Source organism: Haemorhous mexicanus, chromosome 10 (genome assembly GCF_027477595.1).
Source record: "Haemorhous mexicanus isolate bHaeMex1 chromosome 10, bHaeMex1.pri, whole genome shotgun sequence".
Classification (NCBI taxonomy): domain Eukaryota; kingdom Metazoa; phylum Chordata; class Aves; order Passeriformes; family Fringillidae; genus Haemorhous; species Haemorhous mexicanus.
The window spans coordinates 9,377,801-9,395,372 of record NC_082350.1 but is presented as its reverse complement, the minus strand read 5'-3'; the positions used below and the strand labels follow the sequence as shown (position 1 = coordinate 9,395,372).

The window sequence follows — 17,572 nt, the reverse complement described above, 5'->3', positions numbered from 1 at the left end:
GGTGCGGCATCGTTCCCGGGCAGCACCCGGTGTTTGGGTCTGTTTGTGTGCATTTGAAAGCGAGGGAAACCACTCGGTTTGGTGGCCGGCGCGTGGGGCTGGAGAGAGCGGGACCACGGGCCAAAGCCACCCCAGCGTGCTGTGGGTGTCGGATCTTCTGCGGACCCCTCATCCCCCACTGCGGAGCGGAGCTCGGTACAAACTCCGAGTTTCTCCGGGGGCCCCTCCGTGCTACTGCCGGTGCCTTGACGGCCGGTTCGCTCATTATTAAGGCTCCGGATTTCTGCCCAAATAACGCGAACCCCCGCCCACCCTGGGCCGGCCCCGCAACGATCGTCCGGCTCGTAAAGGGAACGCGGACTGGGAGCCCAGAAAACATTTTTCCTCTTCATTTCAAAGGAGGAAACCTGAGTGATTCTCATCCTTTTGATTGATTAAGGTCTTGAATAACTTGAAGCTCGGGAGTGACAGTTCCTGAATAGACGATTGCAAATAAAGAGCCCTGTGGAAAGCCGGGCTGGCACTTCGGAGTGTAAAGGAGGCGAGTTTGCTGGCACTTACCAAGTTATAAATAAAAGGCCGTGCACAATGGTACCTTCTCTAAGGACAGACAGTCTTTACAACACTCCTGGCGTCATATCCTGCTGTGGGCACTCCAGCTCCGAGGCAGACTTTACCTCTTTTATTTTTCCAGCAGTTTAGTTTGAATACTACAATAAATTCCTGGGAACAAACGCCTGTTAGTAAGACTTTAACATGCACCGCCTCGCACCCATGCACATATAAACGCTCACGCACACGCGTGAAACGCAGGGACACCCTCGTCCCGCTGGTTTTTAAATGCAGACATCCCCACGGAGATCTCACTGGCAGCTCTCGCTCTCAAAACCGTGAGCACCATTTGTTCCAGAGATGTTTCTTCTGGACGGAGAGAGATTTCGGTTCAAAGTAAATAAGTAAAAGGAAAGAATAAAGCAAGAAGTATTTTTTTTCTTTAAAATGAAAGAGATTGTTGCCCCCACCCCACCGCTGATGCTCGGGGAGCCGAACCAGGAGAAAAAACGCTTCGTGGCAGCCAGGCAGGGGCTGTCCCGCGGAGTCCCTCAGTGACACGGGGTCCTGAGAGGTGCGACGTCCAGGCCGGCCCGGTTGGTGCTTCTCTCCCGGGGCTGGGGCGGCCGTCGGGGTACCGAGTAGATCCCCATCGCCGGCCGCCCTCTGCTTGCGGGGAAAGGGTCCAGAGCGGCTCTGCCCGCGGGGTCAACGCGGGGCCGTGCCATGTCCTGCCGTGCCGAGCCGAGCTGCGCGGTGCCGGTGCCGGTCCGGCCGCGCCGCCGTCGCGCCGGCCGGGGCGATGGGCGAGAGCCGCCGCTCGCCCAATCAGCGGGGGGCGGTGCGGCCGGGCCGGACGGCGGTGGCCAATCGCGGCGGCGCCGCCGCCGAGCCGCGCCGGGCACGGAGCCGATAAATGCTCCCGGCCCCGCGGCCGCCGCTCCCCGCCGCACCGGGGACACCGCCGCCGCCCCCCGCCCCGCCACCCGCCCGCCCTCCCCGCGCCCAGCCGCGCCGCCCGGCGGGGCTCCGGCCCGGCCCCTGCCCTCCCGGTGCGGGGCAGCGCGGGTCACTGACAAAGGGGCAGCGGCGGAGCTGCCTCCTCCCCGCCCCTCGGCGGCATCCCCCACCCCCTCCGGGACCGCTCCTGATTCGGCGGGGCCCGCTGACAGCGCGGATCTCCCCTAGATCAGCCCTCACCTGGATATAACCCTGCCGGCCGCTGCCGCTGCGATGACAACTCTGGCCGGAGCTGTCCCCAGGATGATGCGCCCCGGGGCCGGGCAGAACTATCCCCGCAGCGGGTTCCCGCTGGAAGGTAAGGCCGCGCCTGTGCCGCTCCCGGTCGGGAAAGGGATAACCATTCCGTGCCGGGACTCCGGAACAAAGCGGCACCCCCGGCCCGCCAGAACCGGTGCACGGAGTCCTCCAGGGCAGCCGCCCGGCTTTCCCCTGGTCTGTCAGAGCAGGGTTTGTTCCAGGAGGGGGGCGGCTCGGACCGCTGCAGCCGGCAGCTCCGGCCTCGCACCCTCGAGCGGCCCGTCCCGCGAGCGGCAGGAGCCGAGCGGGAGGTCGGCCGAGCAGCCGGCCCCGGTTCTCTTAGTGGAGTAAAGGGTGGTGATATGGGGAGCCCAAAGTTGGGGGAAAAGTTAGGAAAAAAAATTAAATTCGGGTAAAAGCAATGGGAATCGAAAGGAAGTTTAGAGGCATGGGTCGGCCCCGGGCCGCTGCGAGTGGCCGCTCTAAAGGTAGCGGCGGGCGGTGTGAGGGCCCCGCGGTGCCGGGACTGCCAGGCCCGTGCCCGAGGGAGGACGGGCGGCGGCCGCAGCTCCCACCGCCGCTCCCGGGCCGGGCCCCGCGCTGCCGGGGACACTGCGGCCTTCCCGCAGCGCTTCCCCGTTCTCCGCCGGAGTCAGGTGGGCTCTGAAAGCCGGCTCCGGCTGAGAGCAACAGGTGAAGCCCGCGGCCGCCTCCCTGCCCTGCCCGCCGGGCCGGCGGCGGAGTCTCCCCGGGAGCTGCGGGACGCGGACGCGCAGCGGGGCGGGCGGGGGTGAGTTGCTTTATAGAAAAGCAACGACAAAAAAAAAAAAAAAAAAAAAGTAACAACAACAACAAAAAAGACGCAGCAGGATCCGAAGGAGACGTTAACACCATTTACCCCCCTGCCTCCCTTCCCTCCTTTTCTAGTCTCTACCCCTCTAGGCCAGGGCAGAGTCAATCAGCTCGGAGGAGTGTTTATCAATGGCAGGCCTTTACCCAACCATATCCGGCACAAGATAGTGGAGATGGCCCACCATGGCATAAGGCCCTGTGTCATCTCCCGCCAGCTGCGAGTGTCCCACGGCTGCGTCTCCAAAATTCTCTGCAGGTACCAGGAGACGGGCTCCATCCGGCCGGGGGCCATCGGCGGCAGCAAGCCCAAGGTGAGCCTCTACCGCCCGGAACCGGGCAAACCCCGGTCGCGGTGGCAGGGAGAGAGTTCCGACCGGGACACGGCCCAGGCTGGTCGGCACAGGGGTTTCCTGTCGGGACGGCGGCCCCCGGGAGGGCCGGGGGGACCGTGCGAGGCCGGGGGTGGGCGCAGACCCTCATAGGACACAGCACCCCCGCCGTGTCCCCGCCTGTTGCTCTCAAACTTCCCGAGGTTTTAGAAAATATTGTTGGAATTCTTGGAAATAATATACTTTTAATTAAGGAAATGCTATTATACAAACACACATACAAAAAAAACACCACCACCAACAAAAAAACCCCAAACGAAAATAGGGCGAAAAGGGCGGTTTTTTGAGTGCTTCGCTTCCCAGAGCCCCGCGTGCCCCACGCGCATTTTCCCCGCAGGAGCGCAGGCAGGCTCGGGGCTGCGGGACGGACCGGGATGCGATCGGTCCGGTGGTGGAGCTGACCCAGCACGGCTGGATCGGGCCCTCCCCGCTTTTGTTGAAAGTGCAGCAAAACGACCTGTATTTCTGTCGGTCTCTTTACTGCTCCTTCTCCTGCTCTGTTTACTTTTTTTTCTCTGCTCTAGAGCTGCGTGTATTTATAACTACGCCACCGAAAAGTTTGCGCTAGCAATAACGGAGACGAAATTTTTTCCCCAAGATTAGGCTTCTCCTTCTCAAGCTTTTCTTTCCCACTAAAGCCAAGTAAAGGCTTGAGTTTTTATTGGAAGTTGTTGCTAGATTCTCCCCCCCCCTCCTTCTTTGATTCTTCTAAAGTAGCAAAGGGATGCCCGAACTTTTCCTTTCCGTGTTAGGAGCAGAGGTAATTTTTTGTAAGCGTGCTACTCAAACGTAAGGCTATTGCCAGCCGGGAGCTCGTTCTTTTTGTTTGGTTTTTAGATTTATTTTTTATTCTACCGAAGAAAAATGCCGGTACTTCTCCGCGTTTTTATTACGCTGTTTTTTGTTTGGAACTGCAAACTTTGTTCAGCTGAAACTTTACTGACCTGGAACTTCGTTGCCGGGAGTCCTCCGCTGGTCGCGACCTGGTATTTTCTCGGCCGCACGGCAGCCGGTGCTGCCTAATTCGGGGTTTTCCATGCCGCAGGCTCTGTCCCACCTTCCCGGTAACCCCGGAGGGTTTTCTGGGACGTTTCGTTTACCGCGGAGTGTGTTCGTTTTATGCTGCCCGTTATTACCTTCTGTGTCCCCTCTTTCTTTACTCTGCCCGCTTTTGGATGTTTTATTTCGGCGTTTCTAAGCGGGGCCGGTGTCGGCTCTCGCTGACAACGGCGCGGGCGGCTCCGAGCGCCCCGGGGCTCTGGCGGCGGCAGCCCCGGCTCCCCCGGCCCTACAGACTGTGCCCGCTCGCCTTGTCTTCACTGAAGCAGGTGACGACGCCGGATGTTGAGAAGAAAATAGAGGAATACAAGCGGGAAAACGCGGGCATGTTCAGCTGGGAGATCCGGGACAAGCTGCTGAAGGACGGCGTTTGTGACCGCAACTCGGTGCCGTCAGGTACGGAGCGAGGGGTTCGCAGTGTCCCGGCGGGTCGGGGGCTGCCCGGGGAGGTCAGCGCGGTAGTCGGGTGAGCCCCGTGCCCTCTGGATCGGAGCCCCGGGCCGGAGCGGTGCCCACGGAGCGGCCGGCGTTAGCACGCGGTGCCTCCCTCCCGGGAGGATTCCTGATCTCGGCGGGGTGTTTTCAATTAAATTGCAACTGCATCCCCCTCCCCTCCTCCTCCCGACGCTTCCCCGCCGTCCCCTCCGGGCTGCTGCCGCAGGAGGGCTCGGAGCTTGCCGGAGATGCGGAGCTGGGGAGCAGCTCCCTGTGCCGGCGGGGTGTTTGCGGGATGGGGCGGGGGGCACGTGGAGCCGGAGCAGTGTTTGTGAGGGCTCCGAGGGTCTTTATCACCCGCCATGCGGGCTCGGGGGAAAGAAAGATTCTTGGGAGCCGCTGTGCCCGTGCTGGAGCCCGGTGCGGGACGGTGCCCCGTGAAACCCCCGCGGGTACGGGAGTGACAGGCTGCCTGACCTAAGTCCTTACGGGCAGTGGCCGAGGGACACAGGCCAGTGTCTCTGAGGGGGGACTCAGCTTCCCGTGCTGGCCCGAGAGCCACGGGGGGCTGCTGGGGACGAGCCGGTCACAGCTCTGCACTCCCCCTCCCTGAAGTGAGCTCCATCAGCCGCATCCTGCGGAGCAAGTTTGGGAAAGGCGAGGAAGAGGAGGCTGAGCTGGAAAGAAAAGAGGTGGAGGAAGGCGACAAGAAGGCCAAGCACAGCATTGATGGCATCCTCAGCGAAAGAGGTAAAGTCCCACTTGCCCCTGCTTGCCGTGGAGCCCTGTGATGGCCCATGCCAGTCCCAGGTGCTGGTGGCTGTCACTCCCCGTCTCCCAGAGGCTGTCCTGGGGGCAGCCCAGCAGGAAATGTAGGGCAAGTGATCCCTGCCAGCCTGGCTGCCACATCCCATCCTATCCCACTCCCCAGCAGAGCGACCCTGCAGAGTGCGGGAACGGCGCAGGGGCTGGAACAAAGATGGGAGGCACTGCTGGTTTGGTTTTCAGTATCCAGGGAGGGTTGGGGCCGCCACAGAGCCCCTCACCACAGCCACAGAGCCCCTCACCACAGCCGTGCAGGGGCTCCTCTCCCAAACCGAGCTAAAAGCTGCAGCTGCATAGAAGGGGCAGTTGTAGCAAAAGCCTGCGGAGCCTCAGGTCTCTGCAGTCTGAACAGGGCAGGGAGACACATGGTTTGTTTTTTCTGCTCTTAAAACTGCTGGGAAGAGCATGTGTTGGTGTTTGGCCCGGGACTGCGAGGAGGTTGCAACCTGAACAAGGCGGAGGTGAAGGGCTGCTGCGGGGGGACAGCTGCTGCTCCTGCTGAAGCCATGCCTGGCTCCCGGCCGGGCCCGGGTGCAGGGGCAGGCAAGGGCTCGGCCGGGCCGCCTGTGTGTGGAAGTCGCTGCCCAGCACATGCACAGGCGCTGGAGAAGGCGAGACAAAAGTACCAAATGAGCTGGTCAAACATTTGTACAACTTTTCCAGCTTTTACAAAGAAGGCCTTCTATACACAATCTACACTTGGAGATGAACTTGGAAAACAAAGAGGGGGGAGTCCATTGAAACTCACACTTTGGCTTTGCACAGACAAAGCTTCAGCTAGCAGCAGCTTGATGTGAACAAAAGAAGGCAACCTTTTTATAATTCAAGGAGAAAAGAAGAGAAAACAGCCCCACAAAAGGCTGAGAAAAGACATTATGGGCTTGCAATGAGGGATGAATTATTCAATGAGCCCCTAATAGCTGATGCTCCACGCAGTTTTATGGACTCTCAAACGTGGAAAAAAATAGCTGTTTTTAGAGAGAAAATGTTTATAGCATTTCTAGGCATCAAGGGATGCTGGTGCTGCGCAAGGACAACAGAAATCTGTTATTTGACAGTAGGACATGTCCTTGTTTCTTTAGAACAAACCCCTAAAACCTCCTAAAACTTAGTTTTCAACTGTTATTAAAACTTTCAGGGAGGCCTCATCTTCTGTGTGTTTGTGTTTGCAAGGAGGTGTGTAATACAGACACGCAGAAGATGCTAACAAAATTAGGGATTTTAAGGCAGAAGGCACAGTTTGATTGCCTGGTCTAGTTGCCCCCGTATGATGGGTCCAGAGTTCCCTCCAGCATACTCTTCAAGAGAGGATTTTTCAAGAGGGATGTGCACCAAGGAAAAATAGCTAAATTCAGTGCCCTAGTTGTCTAGCTTTGCTGCCTTCTTCAATTTCTTGACAGAGATTAGAAACAGAAGATAAGTAAGCCTTGATAATATCACCGCTTTATGGAAGAAAGAGTCGTTAATAGAGACAGCAAGAGAAAAAATACTGTTATCGATACAACCCATCCTTCTGTTTCCCTTTGAAACAGTCTTCCTGTTCTTTGCCTCTCTGCCCTTTAAAGTGGGGCTCCTGATTTATTATAAATCAGTGTCTGGGTGCCTGTCTGCCTTCCACCAGCCCAGGGTAGCCCCAAAACTCCTGCAGGAAAGCCACTGGGGCTGGTGATGCCTTGCTGCAAGAGTGGCTCGCTCGTGCCTCCCAGCACAGTCGCAGGAGGAGGCTGCGTTCCACCTCCCGACATACCCTCTCTTTCACTTTCTGAGGATGTGAATGTCTAACTTTATTTGTTTTGAGTTCAATCAGTAGCAATTTTCCCCTTGATTACACGGGGTAGTGTAGTCCTCTCCTGCCCTAGGCATGCAGGTTTTTGCTGCGTGAACGTGACCGGACAGTTCTGTGGAAACGGCAGCTTTGGTAATCCCATCTGTTCTGTGACAGTGGCTGGGAAGGCTTGGCAGTGTGAGGGAGAGTGTGCTCTTCCCCACAGCAACGCCTGCTCCCCCTCCCCGACTAGCAAGCTGTTGCTTAATCTCATTACTGGAGTGGCTGGGATGCTGCAGTGCGAGCGGTGCTGCTGCAGAAAACATTTGCCACCCTCGTGCCCTGCACGGAGTGTGCTTCTATAGCCACAGCACACCAGTGACACCATTACAAGAAAAGAATCACCATAAAAGAAGCCCACCACTACTTTTTGTACCTGACCAACAAAAAAAAGTTCTGCTTCAGCTCCATTGCCAGCCGAGGAGCTTTGATTTCACTCCATCTATAAAAACAATCCTGGTCTGTTACTAAAATAACTGGCAGTGCTCCTAAGGATTTTGATGCCACAGGATCATATTTGCCAGCACCCACCAGCTTGGCTACAAGGCCTGCTGTGGCAGAGGCTGCCCTCTGGCAATGCATCTCAGATGCCCTTCTGACACTTGGGTTGTTTGTGGAATGTCCAAAGGGTATCCATGTGCTGGGCAGCAAATCCCTTGGTGCCAGCTCAGAGCTGAGTGCTCTGTGTTACAGAGGAGAAAAAAGCATGGGGTTTTGTGCAATATGAGGAGTTTTTGTAGCTCTGTTCTTGGGGGCTTGAGGTATCTCAGAGTTTGGGTGCCAGGCAGGGCTGTGGGATAGGTCAGAAAGTGACTGCTGAGGCTGTCCACGATGGCTTTTCTGCTCGGGAGCACACATTAGTGCTGGACTTTTGCTGGCGCTGCCTGAAATCCCCTCCACACCATGGGCATTTGGGTGGCTCAAGGAGTGGCATTTTTTCCAAGAACAAGGACAAGAGTTGTCATTTTAATGGTAGTTAATTCAAGATTTAGGCAGTATTTACAGCAGAGTGGGATTAGAGAGAATGGAAACATAATATTAAAAAAAAATGTGTGATAGAAACAGTGAATCATTGAGCTCTCTCCCACCACATATATGGGTGTAGGTAAGCTTTTGTACGGCTGGTGTGATTCCATTTCATCCTCTCTTCTTGGACACTTACAAGTGATTCTCACACTGTTTACAGATGCCAAATGTGCAGCCCTGTACGTGCTGTATTTCAGTGTTTCTACCAGTGTCACCCCCAACTCTGATTCTGGGGATATATTTAAAGAAAACTCGATTGTCAGAGTGCGTATCAGGAGGCTGATAGTTCTATAACAGCATAACAGAAATACAGCGTATCTGTATTTCTGCACACGCGATAATTTTTGTCTGAAAGGCACGAGCCATAAATATAGAACACCAGAAAGTTTTGTGCCTTTATGTGGCACATCAGGGCTTATTTTTAGCATAACCACTACAGAAGAGGGGCTTGCTTGTACCTTTGGTGGGAGTTATGTGCAGCATGGTTTGCTGACTAATCCGATAACTCCCCCCCTCCATAAAATAGCTGTTGTTTTCTGGCAGCACCCAGCGGCTTTCAGCACTGCAGTGATGGGGCAGAGCTGCTCCCCGGGCTGCTGTGAGCAGGCTGGGGAGGGGGCTGGGGCTGGGACCCCCCCTCCCAGCCTCAAAGGGGGCCTCTGTTCCCAGCCAGCGGAATTGGCCCCCGGGCCCTGTCCCGGCGGATCCTCCCCCAGTCATGCGCGCCCGTCCAAAAAGGGCCCTACTCATCCCAAGCCTCTACCCTTGGCTCTACTGAGAGCAATTCAGGCTACAGCAGACTAAATTGCCTCCTTTATTTTCTTCTTACTTTCATCTTGGACCAAACCCTTCCCCCTTTCCCTCCCCTTCCTCTTTTCTTTTTTTCTGTGTGCCTGAGGCTCACATTAATACAATTTCGGCACCACCCCTATTTTAGTGTGTGTATGTGGGGAGTTTGAGGGGGTAGGAAAAAAAAAAGGACCTTAGCACAAAAGCCCTGCTCAGCAGCTCGAAAGTTCAAGCTGCTGCTGCCTCTCTAGCTGTGTGATGCTTTTCCTGTTTGTGAGTTTTGGGAAACATTTTTGCTTTGTACTGTAATGGAATTAGAGGACAGATGCTGACTGTAAATGGGACACGCGACTACCAGCCCCTAGCTTAAATATTTAGATGCAATGTTACAATTACTGACTTGATGCAGGAGGCTTTGAAGTGGTGGCACATGATCTAAAGGGTAGCTCAAGCTAGATGGGCTGGCAGATGTTTTGATTAGGGTTGGTCAGTATCACGCAGCCAGTTATTTTTAGATTGCTAAACTAATAAAGACACTTTATTAAGGGAGTAGATTAACTTGGAGGCACCAGATATCAGTTTGAGTCATTCATTTCTACATAGTAGACTGTTGGATTAGTGGCTGGAGCATGGAATGAGTCAGATGCTGAGTTAGAATTTGGTTGCAGGGGTTGTCTTGGTTTTTCTCTGGTGTCCTGTCCCAAAGTGCAGTGGTAGGAGGAGCACTCAGGTGCTGTGTGAAATGCTGCTGCAGGCTGAGAAGCACAGTTTGTTCCCCTGCTCAGTTTTCATGGTAAAGATTCACTTATTGAGTGAGATGTGATGGCTGTGGCTGCCAGCAGTTATCTACTTGATAACTGAAATTTTGTGCAGTACTACATATTTGGTCACTAGCTGGTCTAAGAAATCAACTCGTGTCACTTGAACAGTGTTGTTTCTGGGGCTCTCAGAACTGACAAGAAAATAGTACTTAATTAAGAAAAACTCCCTACTGAGTCCCGAATTTGGCTCAAGGGAGACAGTGCCAACAATATTTTCTGTCTTTTTCCCCTTTTCTTTCCTTGTATCTTAATAGTGAGAGTCCAGGCCTGGATAGAAAAGCCAGGTATCGCACAGATGCAAATTGGTGCAGGTGATTCCATGCAAACCCAACACAGCTTTGTTTCTTCTGCCTGACCCATCATCACTGTGGGGTTCTGGGCCAGGCTTCTACTTCAAAATAATTATTCTGAATAAATACTACTACTACTACTACTACTACTAAAAAACAATAGTAATAATAACAACTGACGACCTCAGCAGTGAATAAATGACTTCACCATCAAGTGAGAGTGTGATGCCCCAGCATGCTGAGCATTTTTAGAAAGGTGCTAAATGTTTGACTTTAGGGTGACTTCAAAGTGGAGTTTGCTCTTCCAGAGCTGCCGGGAGCAGCCCATTCCCTCCTGTCTTGAAGTAGGGGATTTTGAGGAGAGTGCTAATTGTCAGACTAACTGCAGGCTAATCGTCTGACAAAAGCACCAGTAATATTTCCAGCTGTGGGAAGAAAGGGTGTTAATCTAGCAGCGACTCTCTGAAGTAATATATGTACACATCATAGCCTTGGCTTGAAATCATGATTTTATTAGTGGCTTTGAATGTTTTGCCATCTGAGGGACGCTTTCTTCAACTTCGGAGTCAATGCCTGTTCAAGCAAAATTGCTGTGGGCATCCTTTCCAGTTTTCCTAATTGCATGTATCTAGAACAAAGCTGCATGCTATTTCAGCAAATGTCAGGATTGCTTCACACACAGCAGTCGATTAAGTTGAATTTGTACCCAAGTTAGCACCTTATTTGGTTGCTTTGAAAATCTCCATCCATTAGACTAAAAGGGTGTCATTCCAGAAAGGCAGAGGCAACAAACAGTTGGTTGACTTTGGTAGGGCTAGGACTTCCTCTGAGAGTGTGATTTTTCTGTTTGGCTTTCCAGATTCTCCTGTGATTGCAGGATCTGTGATGTCAGTAGGAATTTACCCTAATAGACATCAGGCTTTTCTTGGCACCAGCTCTGTAATGCGCTGAGGAACTGCAGCTCGGGGGAAATCCTCAGGTTTGGGATGTAAGAGGGTTTTACTCGCTCCAGCCCTGCAGATGCTGCACGGACTGTGCCGAGGAGTCCCCTCAAAGGGCCTATTCATGTGTGTTACGCTGCTCACGTGGGCTGGGACAGGCAGCAATGGGGCCCAAATTTGTTCTATTCTGTCAGTAAAAAGTACCCACTGCACCAGAGTGGGTCTTTAATCCCGAGAGAAACTCAGGCAAAACTCACACTGAGGGCAAGGATCTTTGTGTCTCAGTTTACCCCGAGGTAGCAGTGGAATCAGAAGACAGAGAGAGGTTTTAATTAGACAAAAAGCTAATTAGCAATTAATGCTGTAAGTAAAAGCCAATACCGATAAAATTCTTAAAACAAATAATTTCCCGTGTCTGAGTTTGAATAGTGATTCTCTGTTATATAATGCAAATACAATACTTTTATCTAAGACTTTTTTTTGGGAACGCTTAGTTTAGTTTGGGTTTACTTATTGATAAGGGTTGGAACAGGCTTTAGGAGAGGGAAACCAATAAAGCTGATAGTGATAAATTATCATGAGTCCCCAGTGCTGTGTAATAAAACTGCATTGGGAAATGAAGCAGAACTACAAAGTGCTCTCTGGTTAATTTAAGAAGAAATTGAGTGAAACACAAAGCAATAAATCAAAGCAAGCCAGTCAACGTGAATTTCTCCATGTAAATGTCACTTTAAATCCTATGCAGCAACATATGCAACATATGTGGCCAGAGAAAGTACAAAATACAGAAATAAAAATGCAGGATACTTCCAAGTGGTCCCTGAACGCTGAGCTTTCTGGCTAATAAAAATGATGTACAGTAATGTAATTCACAAGACCTTGTTTAGCCTAGTGTGAATGTGGCATTTTACTTTACTTGCCCTGGAGTACTCCTGCCCCATGCTGTTAAACTAATTCAGTTTAAATCACTCTGCCTAGAAAAAAGCGAAGCCTAATGAAATTAAAACTCACTGAGGACACATTAGGGTTAAAGTGTGTCATGTGCTGAGATTATTTAGTTAGGGGAGCTTGATGTAATTGTTGACAGGTCGTTTATTCATCCTAGTAAATAAAGATTCACGAACTATTAAGAATGTGCATATATAACTAGTAAGACAGTAAAAGGCAATTAAGCAGTCAGTTTAATGTCTTATCTTGCTGGTTGCCCTACAGTTGTTTTACAACTCGGAATTAAAATTTGAAAAGAAAGTTTTCAGTGTCCCTGGCCAAATATTGATTAAGTAGTTGTTTGCTGATGCCATTGTGGCACATAAAAAGGCCAGTGGTTCTGCCCCTTGTTGTTCATCTTCCATTGTTGCTGATTCTTAACCTCGGAGATCAAAGGAGGATCATTTCAGTTTATCTGTCCTGGAAAATCCTCCTTTGCTCCTAAACCAGTATGGATTAATGGCCAAATTGTCTTTAATGAGATGTGAAATTTGAATGGAATCCTTATTTTGCATGGTCTGTTGAATGTATACACTGTATGCTCTTACAGTTTTTTGGTTTTTTTCTTTGACATTACTGGATTTGATTTTGTTTTAATCACTTTATTTTTAGTACACAGCTCATTGAAAGGTTAATATTGTAGCAGGTAAAATACAATGTACTTAACTGAATTTTACTAAAACTATTTTTGTTGCATGTAATCTTTTTGATGAGTGTAGCCTAAAGTGGAAAAAAATGTTGTCTTCGAATACCAAATCACACAGGATAAATAGTCCAGGGCTGCCAATAAAAGAAAGGGAGCTTGAGAAGCCAGCCTGGGCTCCCAGAATATAGGGGACACAAACAAGCTTGCAACATTTGTTTGGTCATTTTCTTCAGTTTGGATTTTATGGCCCCTGCTTGCCTCAGCTAGAATAGTTGTGCTGTGCCTTCTCCCAAAAAAAGGGAAGTTGGATTGACGAGGCTGCGCAGAAAAACAAGCAAGAGCCCTTGAGAACAATCAGTTCCTTGTTGCATGGCAGAAAGCTATATTTATTTCAGAGACAGTAAAATGTATCCCACCACATCCTCAGCACAAGAGGCTGTGCAATCTGGATGTGTTTTCTTGTTATTATGGTACAAGTTTTCATCTGAATTGTGAGGTATGGGAGTGTTAGACCCAGGTCCCATTGCAACCCCCAGACACAGTTTATGAATTTAGCTTCACAAACAGTGGTAAGAAGCCTGGTGAAACCAGAAAGCCTCTCCTGGTGTTGCATTTTTAGGTGGGTAGGTGGGTCTCCTCTGCTGTTGTGAAAAATAGCTGAGTAAAGGATAGAACAAATTTTTAAATAATTTTCTCATTGCCTTTCTTAAATACATTCTGCTTCCATTCTGTCTGATACTGCTGATTAAAATATCAGTCCGTGCATGCTTTGCAAGTGCTCAGCTGCTTTAGGAGACATTTTGTCCCAGAGTAGGAGCCACTACTCTGTGAAAGCATTTTAGATACAAATTTCCTCAAAGTCTGTGAACTCATTTTTGTTTCCATAGAGAGCTGTGGTGAACACAGTGAAATCCATGCTATATTTTGATTTTTTTTTAACAGATATTTGCCTGGTTGTAGACTTTCTGCCAAACACGATCAATGTTTATATCATGCACAAGCCCATATAAGGACCAGTTTTAAGGATTTTTATATTTATGATATGCCTCGTGTTGGATGTCTGATCTAAAAATGACTATGCAGTAATTTCTTTATCAGATATATTGTCACATAGATGGCTGTGCTTTGAATAGTATGAGCAATAAACTGTCTGTGGCTGACAATTCTGCAAGCAGACAGCTTATTCAGACCCTGTCAAATCTTATTCACCTTACTTAAATGAGCAGGACTGTTCATGCCAATATAATCAGAATCTCTTCCATGTACTAGCCTGGAAAAGCAATAGCAACCGCAGCCCTTTTGGCAAAATTACCCTGCACTTTGTTAAAAATGTAACCCATCTACCCCCTGCGAGGCAGTAGCACCAACCATACTCAGTGTAACCAAATTGTGCTTAAAACTGGTTTTCATCTCTGTTTTTAACTGTCCCGGGAGGATGGAGAGGAGTACGGGCAGGCTTTACAGAAACCAGGCTAGCAAGTAGCAGGGAATGTTTCCACAGAAAATCCGTTTTTACTGAAGATGGTGTGGCAGGACTTCCTTTTCATTGTGACCTAAGGGCTGGCTGTTTGATCTGGTGTGAAGTGCTGAAGGGTCAGAGCTGGCGTGGGGGGATCTGTGCCCCAGTAAATACTCTGACACCTACCCAGCCCCTCCTGTCAGGCTGAGTGCTGAGAAAAAGCTTGCACAGAACTAGCTGGAAGTCAGGACTCAGCTGATTTCACGAACAGCAAAATAAGTTTTTTTCAGAAGGAAGGTGTTTTAAAAAAACAAAAGGAAATGGAAATTATTCAGCTAAAGAAAATGGGAAGTGAAATACATTGTTTCCCAATGAAATCCTGAAAAGTACAGATTTTGAAAAAAACCCCCAAACCTCTGGAATTTCATTTACCAAGGGATAAAACACGTAACTCCACTGCAGATGGTGAACTGATGCTGTTGTGTGAGTGAACGCTGAATTAAATTATCAGTATTTACATAGAAGAAGAGATACTTCCAAACAACTGCTAGCTAAGGAGTGATGGTTTAAGTGAGCAGTTATCAAATCTTTATGGAGTGATGTTATAGATGGAGATCTACTAATTTTTTTCTGCAGACTTTTAACACGTGTGGTGCAGAGAAAGGCATCGTGTGTACCTCCCTTGCTGCGTGTGGTGGCTATTCCCTATATGGTACATGACTTCACTGTGTTCTTTGTCTGTGGAACTGGAAAATAATAGAAGAAAACATTCAGGAATCTATTTAAAAGATTATACAATAGATGTCACAGTTAGGAAAAAGCCCTGTGGGTTCATCCCTGCTTTAGCACAGTTGATTTGACCTGCTCTCTTTTAAATCAACAGGCTGAAGCAAAACTGCTCGAATATTTGGCAGCTACATAGAAAACCACACAAACCCCTGTTGCTTTAGTACCCACAACTTGTTTTCCAACAAATACAGTGTTGTCTTTTGAAAACCACTTAAAGCTAACTGCTTGTCTACCTCTTCTGAACAGCTCTGAGACTGGTGTGAGCTGCATGTTGTGTGCACTGGGGCAGGGGCTGAAGCAGCCAGAGGCACTGCAGGGTCTCAGGATGCTCACATGTCCTGGTGAAAATGCAAAATGGCTGCATACAGCAGACGTGTTTTCAGTCTTTTTGTTATTTCTTTCTCTATGTTTTAAAAGTTTCTTGAGACCAAATGGTACTGGGGTTTACATCAGAACAGTCCTGTGCTCTCAGCAGGGCTGTGCAGGTTACTTAGCATTGAATTTGGCCCCGCATGAAAGTTTAATCACATTCCAGATTTGAGGGAATACCTTCACTTTCTCAGACTTAGCATGACCTTACTGGGCTAAACATCTATTTCTGCTCGTAAAGAAGAGACCTGACACAGCCAGTAAGTGCAGTTAAAATGCTGCAAGCAGAGCAAATTAAAAAAAGCTGCTTTAGAGAATGGCACTTAATTTTTCTAACATATGATTTAGCAAAAAAAAAAAAGAAACAACCCCCCCAGCTCTCTGCTGTAAGGAGCTCTGTAACCAATCTGCTCCATCAGTCCTGGCAGGGTGGGAGGCAGTGCTGTTCCCTCTGATTTCTGGCTCCTCCCTGGCTGAAGGGTATCAGGAGGGGAGGCACACTCTGTCCCCATATGCAGCATTCCTGTCCTTGGTCCCAGTCGACACAACAAATGAAATTTTTGGAAGGACACCATGTAATTTGAATGGTTGTCAAATCTTATACTATGATGGGTGTAAAGAGGGTTTGTCCCCAGGCTGTAAGAGGCCACTTAGTCAAGGAAGAACTTATATCAGAATTCAATGTTACTGTGCTTCTCCTGTATTGGCAGTCAAAAAGATGGAGTGATGATTGATGACATAAATATTTCTCTTAATCTGATACCAGAAACAGAATTTTCAGCCCTGGAAGACTAAATCAGAGACAGAAATTTAAAGTGAATGTTAAAAAATCATAACTATAGCTAGTATCTGAATTCTGGTAATGATAGTTATAAATAAAACACCCTAGAAAAGTGTTATGAGGGGGGGAACAAAGGTCCTCCGGGTGATGAAATTGTAGGGGGAACTCACTTGTTCCTATTCTTGAGTGCTACCATGCAGAAAAGTGACCCCTATTAAAGAAACAGGCCAGCTGGTGCTAATTGCTTGGCTGCTGGTAGCACAGGGAGGGCCTGTGCTGCAGTGGCTTTCCAGGATGGCAAAGGGGGAACCCCTTTGGGTGCACTTCTGTGTTGCTCCTCCTGTGTCAGCCTCGGGGTTTCTGTGGAGTGCTGGGCCCTTAGGGTGCCTTGGGCCCCTTTTCAGGGCCAGATCCTTTGGCTGAAAGAGCCATTGTGCTTCTCTGAGTGTGAGCTGAAGCAGTGAGCAGAGTCCCTGCAACTGAGAGCTGGGTGCAGGGCTGGCTCCCAGCCCAGGTGGGAGCTGGGGCTGCCCTGCTTCCAGCCCAGGCAGCTCCTCACTCTGCCCTTTTCTTCTGGGAGGCTTGCAAGTGATTTTTTAATATTTATTGTGAGGTTTAAAGCTTGCACAGGACCGTTGTGCTCTCGAGGTGCAGACAGTGGGGGCACAGTGGTGCTTTGCAGGTGGTGACATTCACTGTTGGCCTCAGGTCCCTGGGATTTGGGCTGAAGGGCTTGCTCCCACCCTTGCAAAGCTGCTGCTGCTTTGCTGCTGTAGAAAAGGGGCTGCCCAGCCCATCTTTCCATAGGCTTTGACTTTCTTCTGACTGGGCTGTGGTGAGTGTGGTTCTGTGTCTTTGAATTGGGCTAAGGGATCTTGTTTAATACCCCTTTTGAGTAGGAAGGAGTGATCTTAGTGATTAATGTGCTTATAAGTAAGTGTACCCCTATACAAACAAGAAAAACGTGGTTTTGGCAAAATTGGTGCTGGAAGAGTTGGCTTTGGTTTGAAGGGGAGCTGGTTGGAGTTGGTACAATTTGCTCTGTGTTTCTTGCAGTGACTTTCTGCCTTGCTTGTGCCTGGAGCCAGCTGAGATAGGACTGCTTGCTCCTTCTTCCCTCTTACGGGTCTCTTGCTCCTTGTGTTTAAATTTTCTCCTTGTGTCTGTGGTGGTTTTTTCTTTTTGTGGTTTTTTTTTCTGTTTTGGTTTACTTTTTTTTTTTTTTTTTTTTTTAAGAAATGGGACCAATGATATTTTCCTCCCTCAAAGATATTTCCAAATGTCTGGTGTCCAGGAATCAAAAGTGTTCCATAGGTTCAGCTGTCATCATTCATCTGCTGAAACTGCAAATCCAGATGGAATGATACTTTAGAATGAATGTTTGTGGCTAGATAGGATTGCAGCCTGTCCTTGGAAGAGCAGTTGGGCTTTCAGCTTTGGGGTTTGCAGAATTGGGGAACACCAGGGGTTGTTTGTA

General features: G+C 49.7%; 1 protein-coding gene across 2 annotated transcripts in view; it reads left to right on the top strand.

Annotated features, from left to right (window-relative positions):
* Positions 1 to 1,693: 1,693 nt before the first annotated feature.
* Positions 1,694 to 17,572, top strand: part of PAX3 (paired box 3) — a 75,006-nt gene continuing 59,127 nt past the window's right edge. The window contains exons 1-4 of one of the 2 annotated variants that reach the window (XM_059855256.1): positions 1,694 to 1,870; positions 2,740 to 2,975; positions 4,382 to 4,508; positions 5,163 to 5,297. In XM_059855256.1, the coding sequence (XP_059711239.1) occupies positions 1,786 to 1,870; positions 2,740 to 2,975; positions 4,382 to 4,508; positions 5,163 to 5,297 (583 nt within the window). In that variant the 5' untranslated portion in view covers positions 1,694 to 1,785. Of the gene's footprint in view, positions 1,871 to 2,739; positions 2,976 to 4,378; positions 4,509 to 5,162; positions 5,298 to 17,572 lie in introns of both variants that reach the window. The other variant, XM_059855255.1, reaches the window with a different exon arrangement.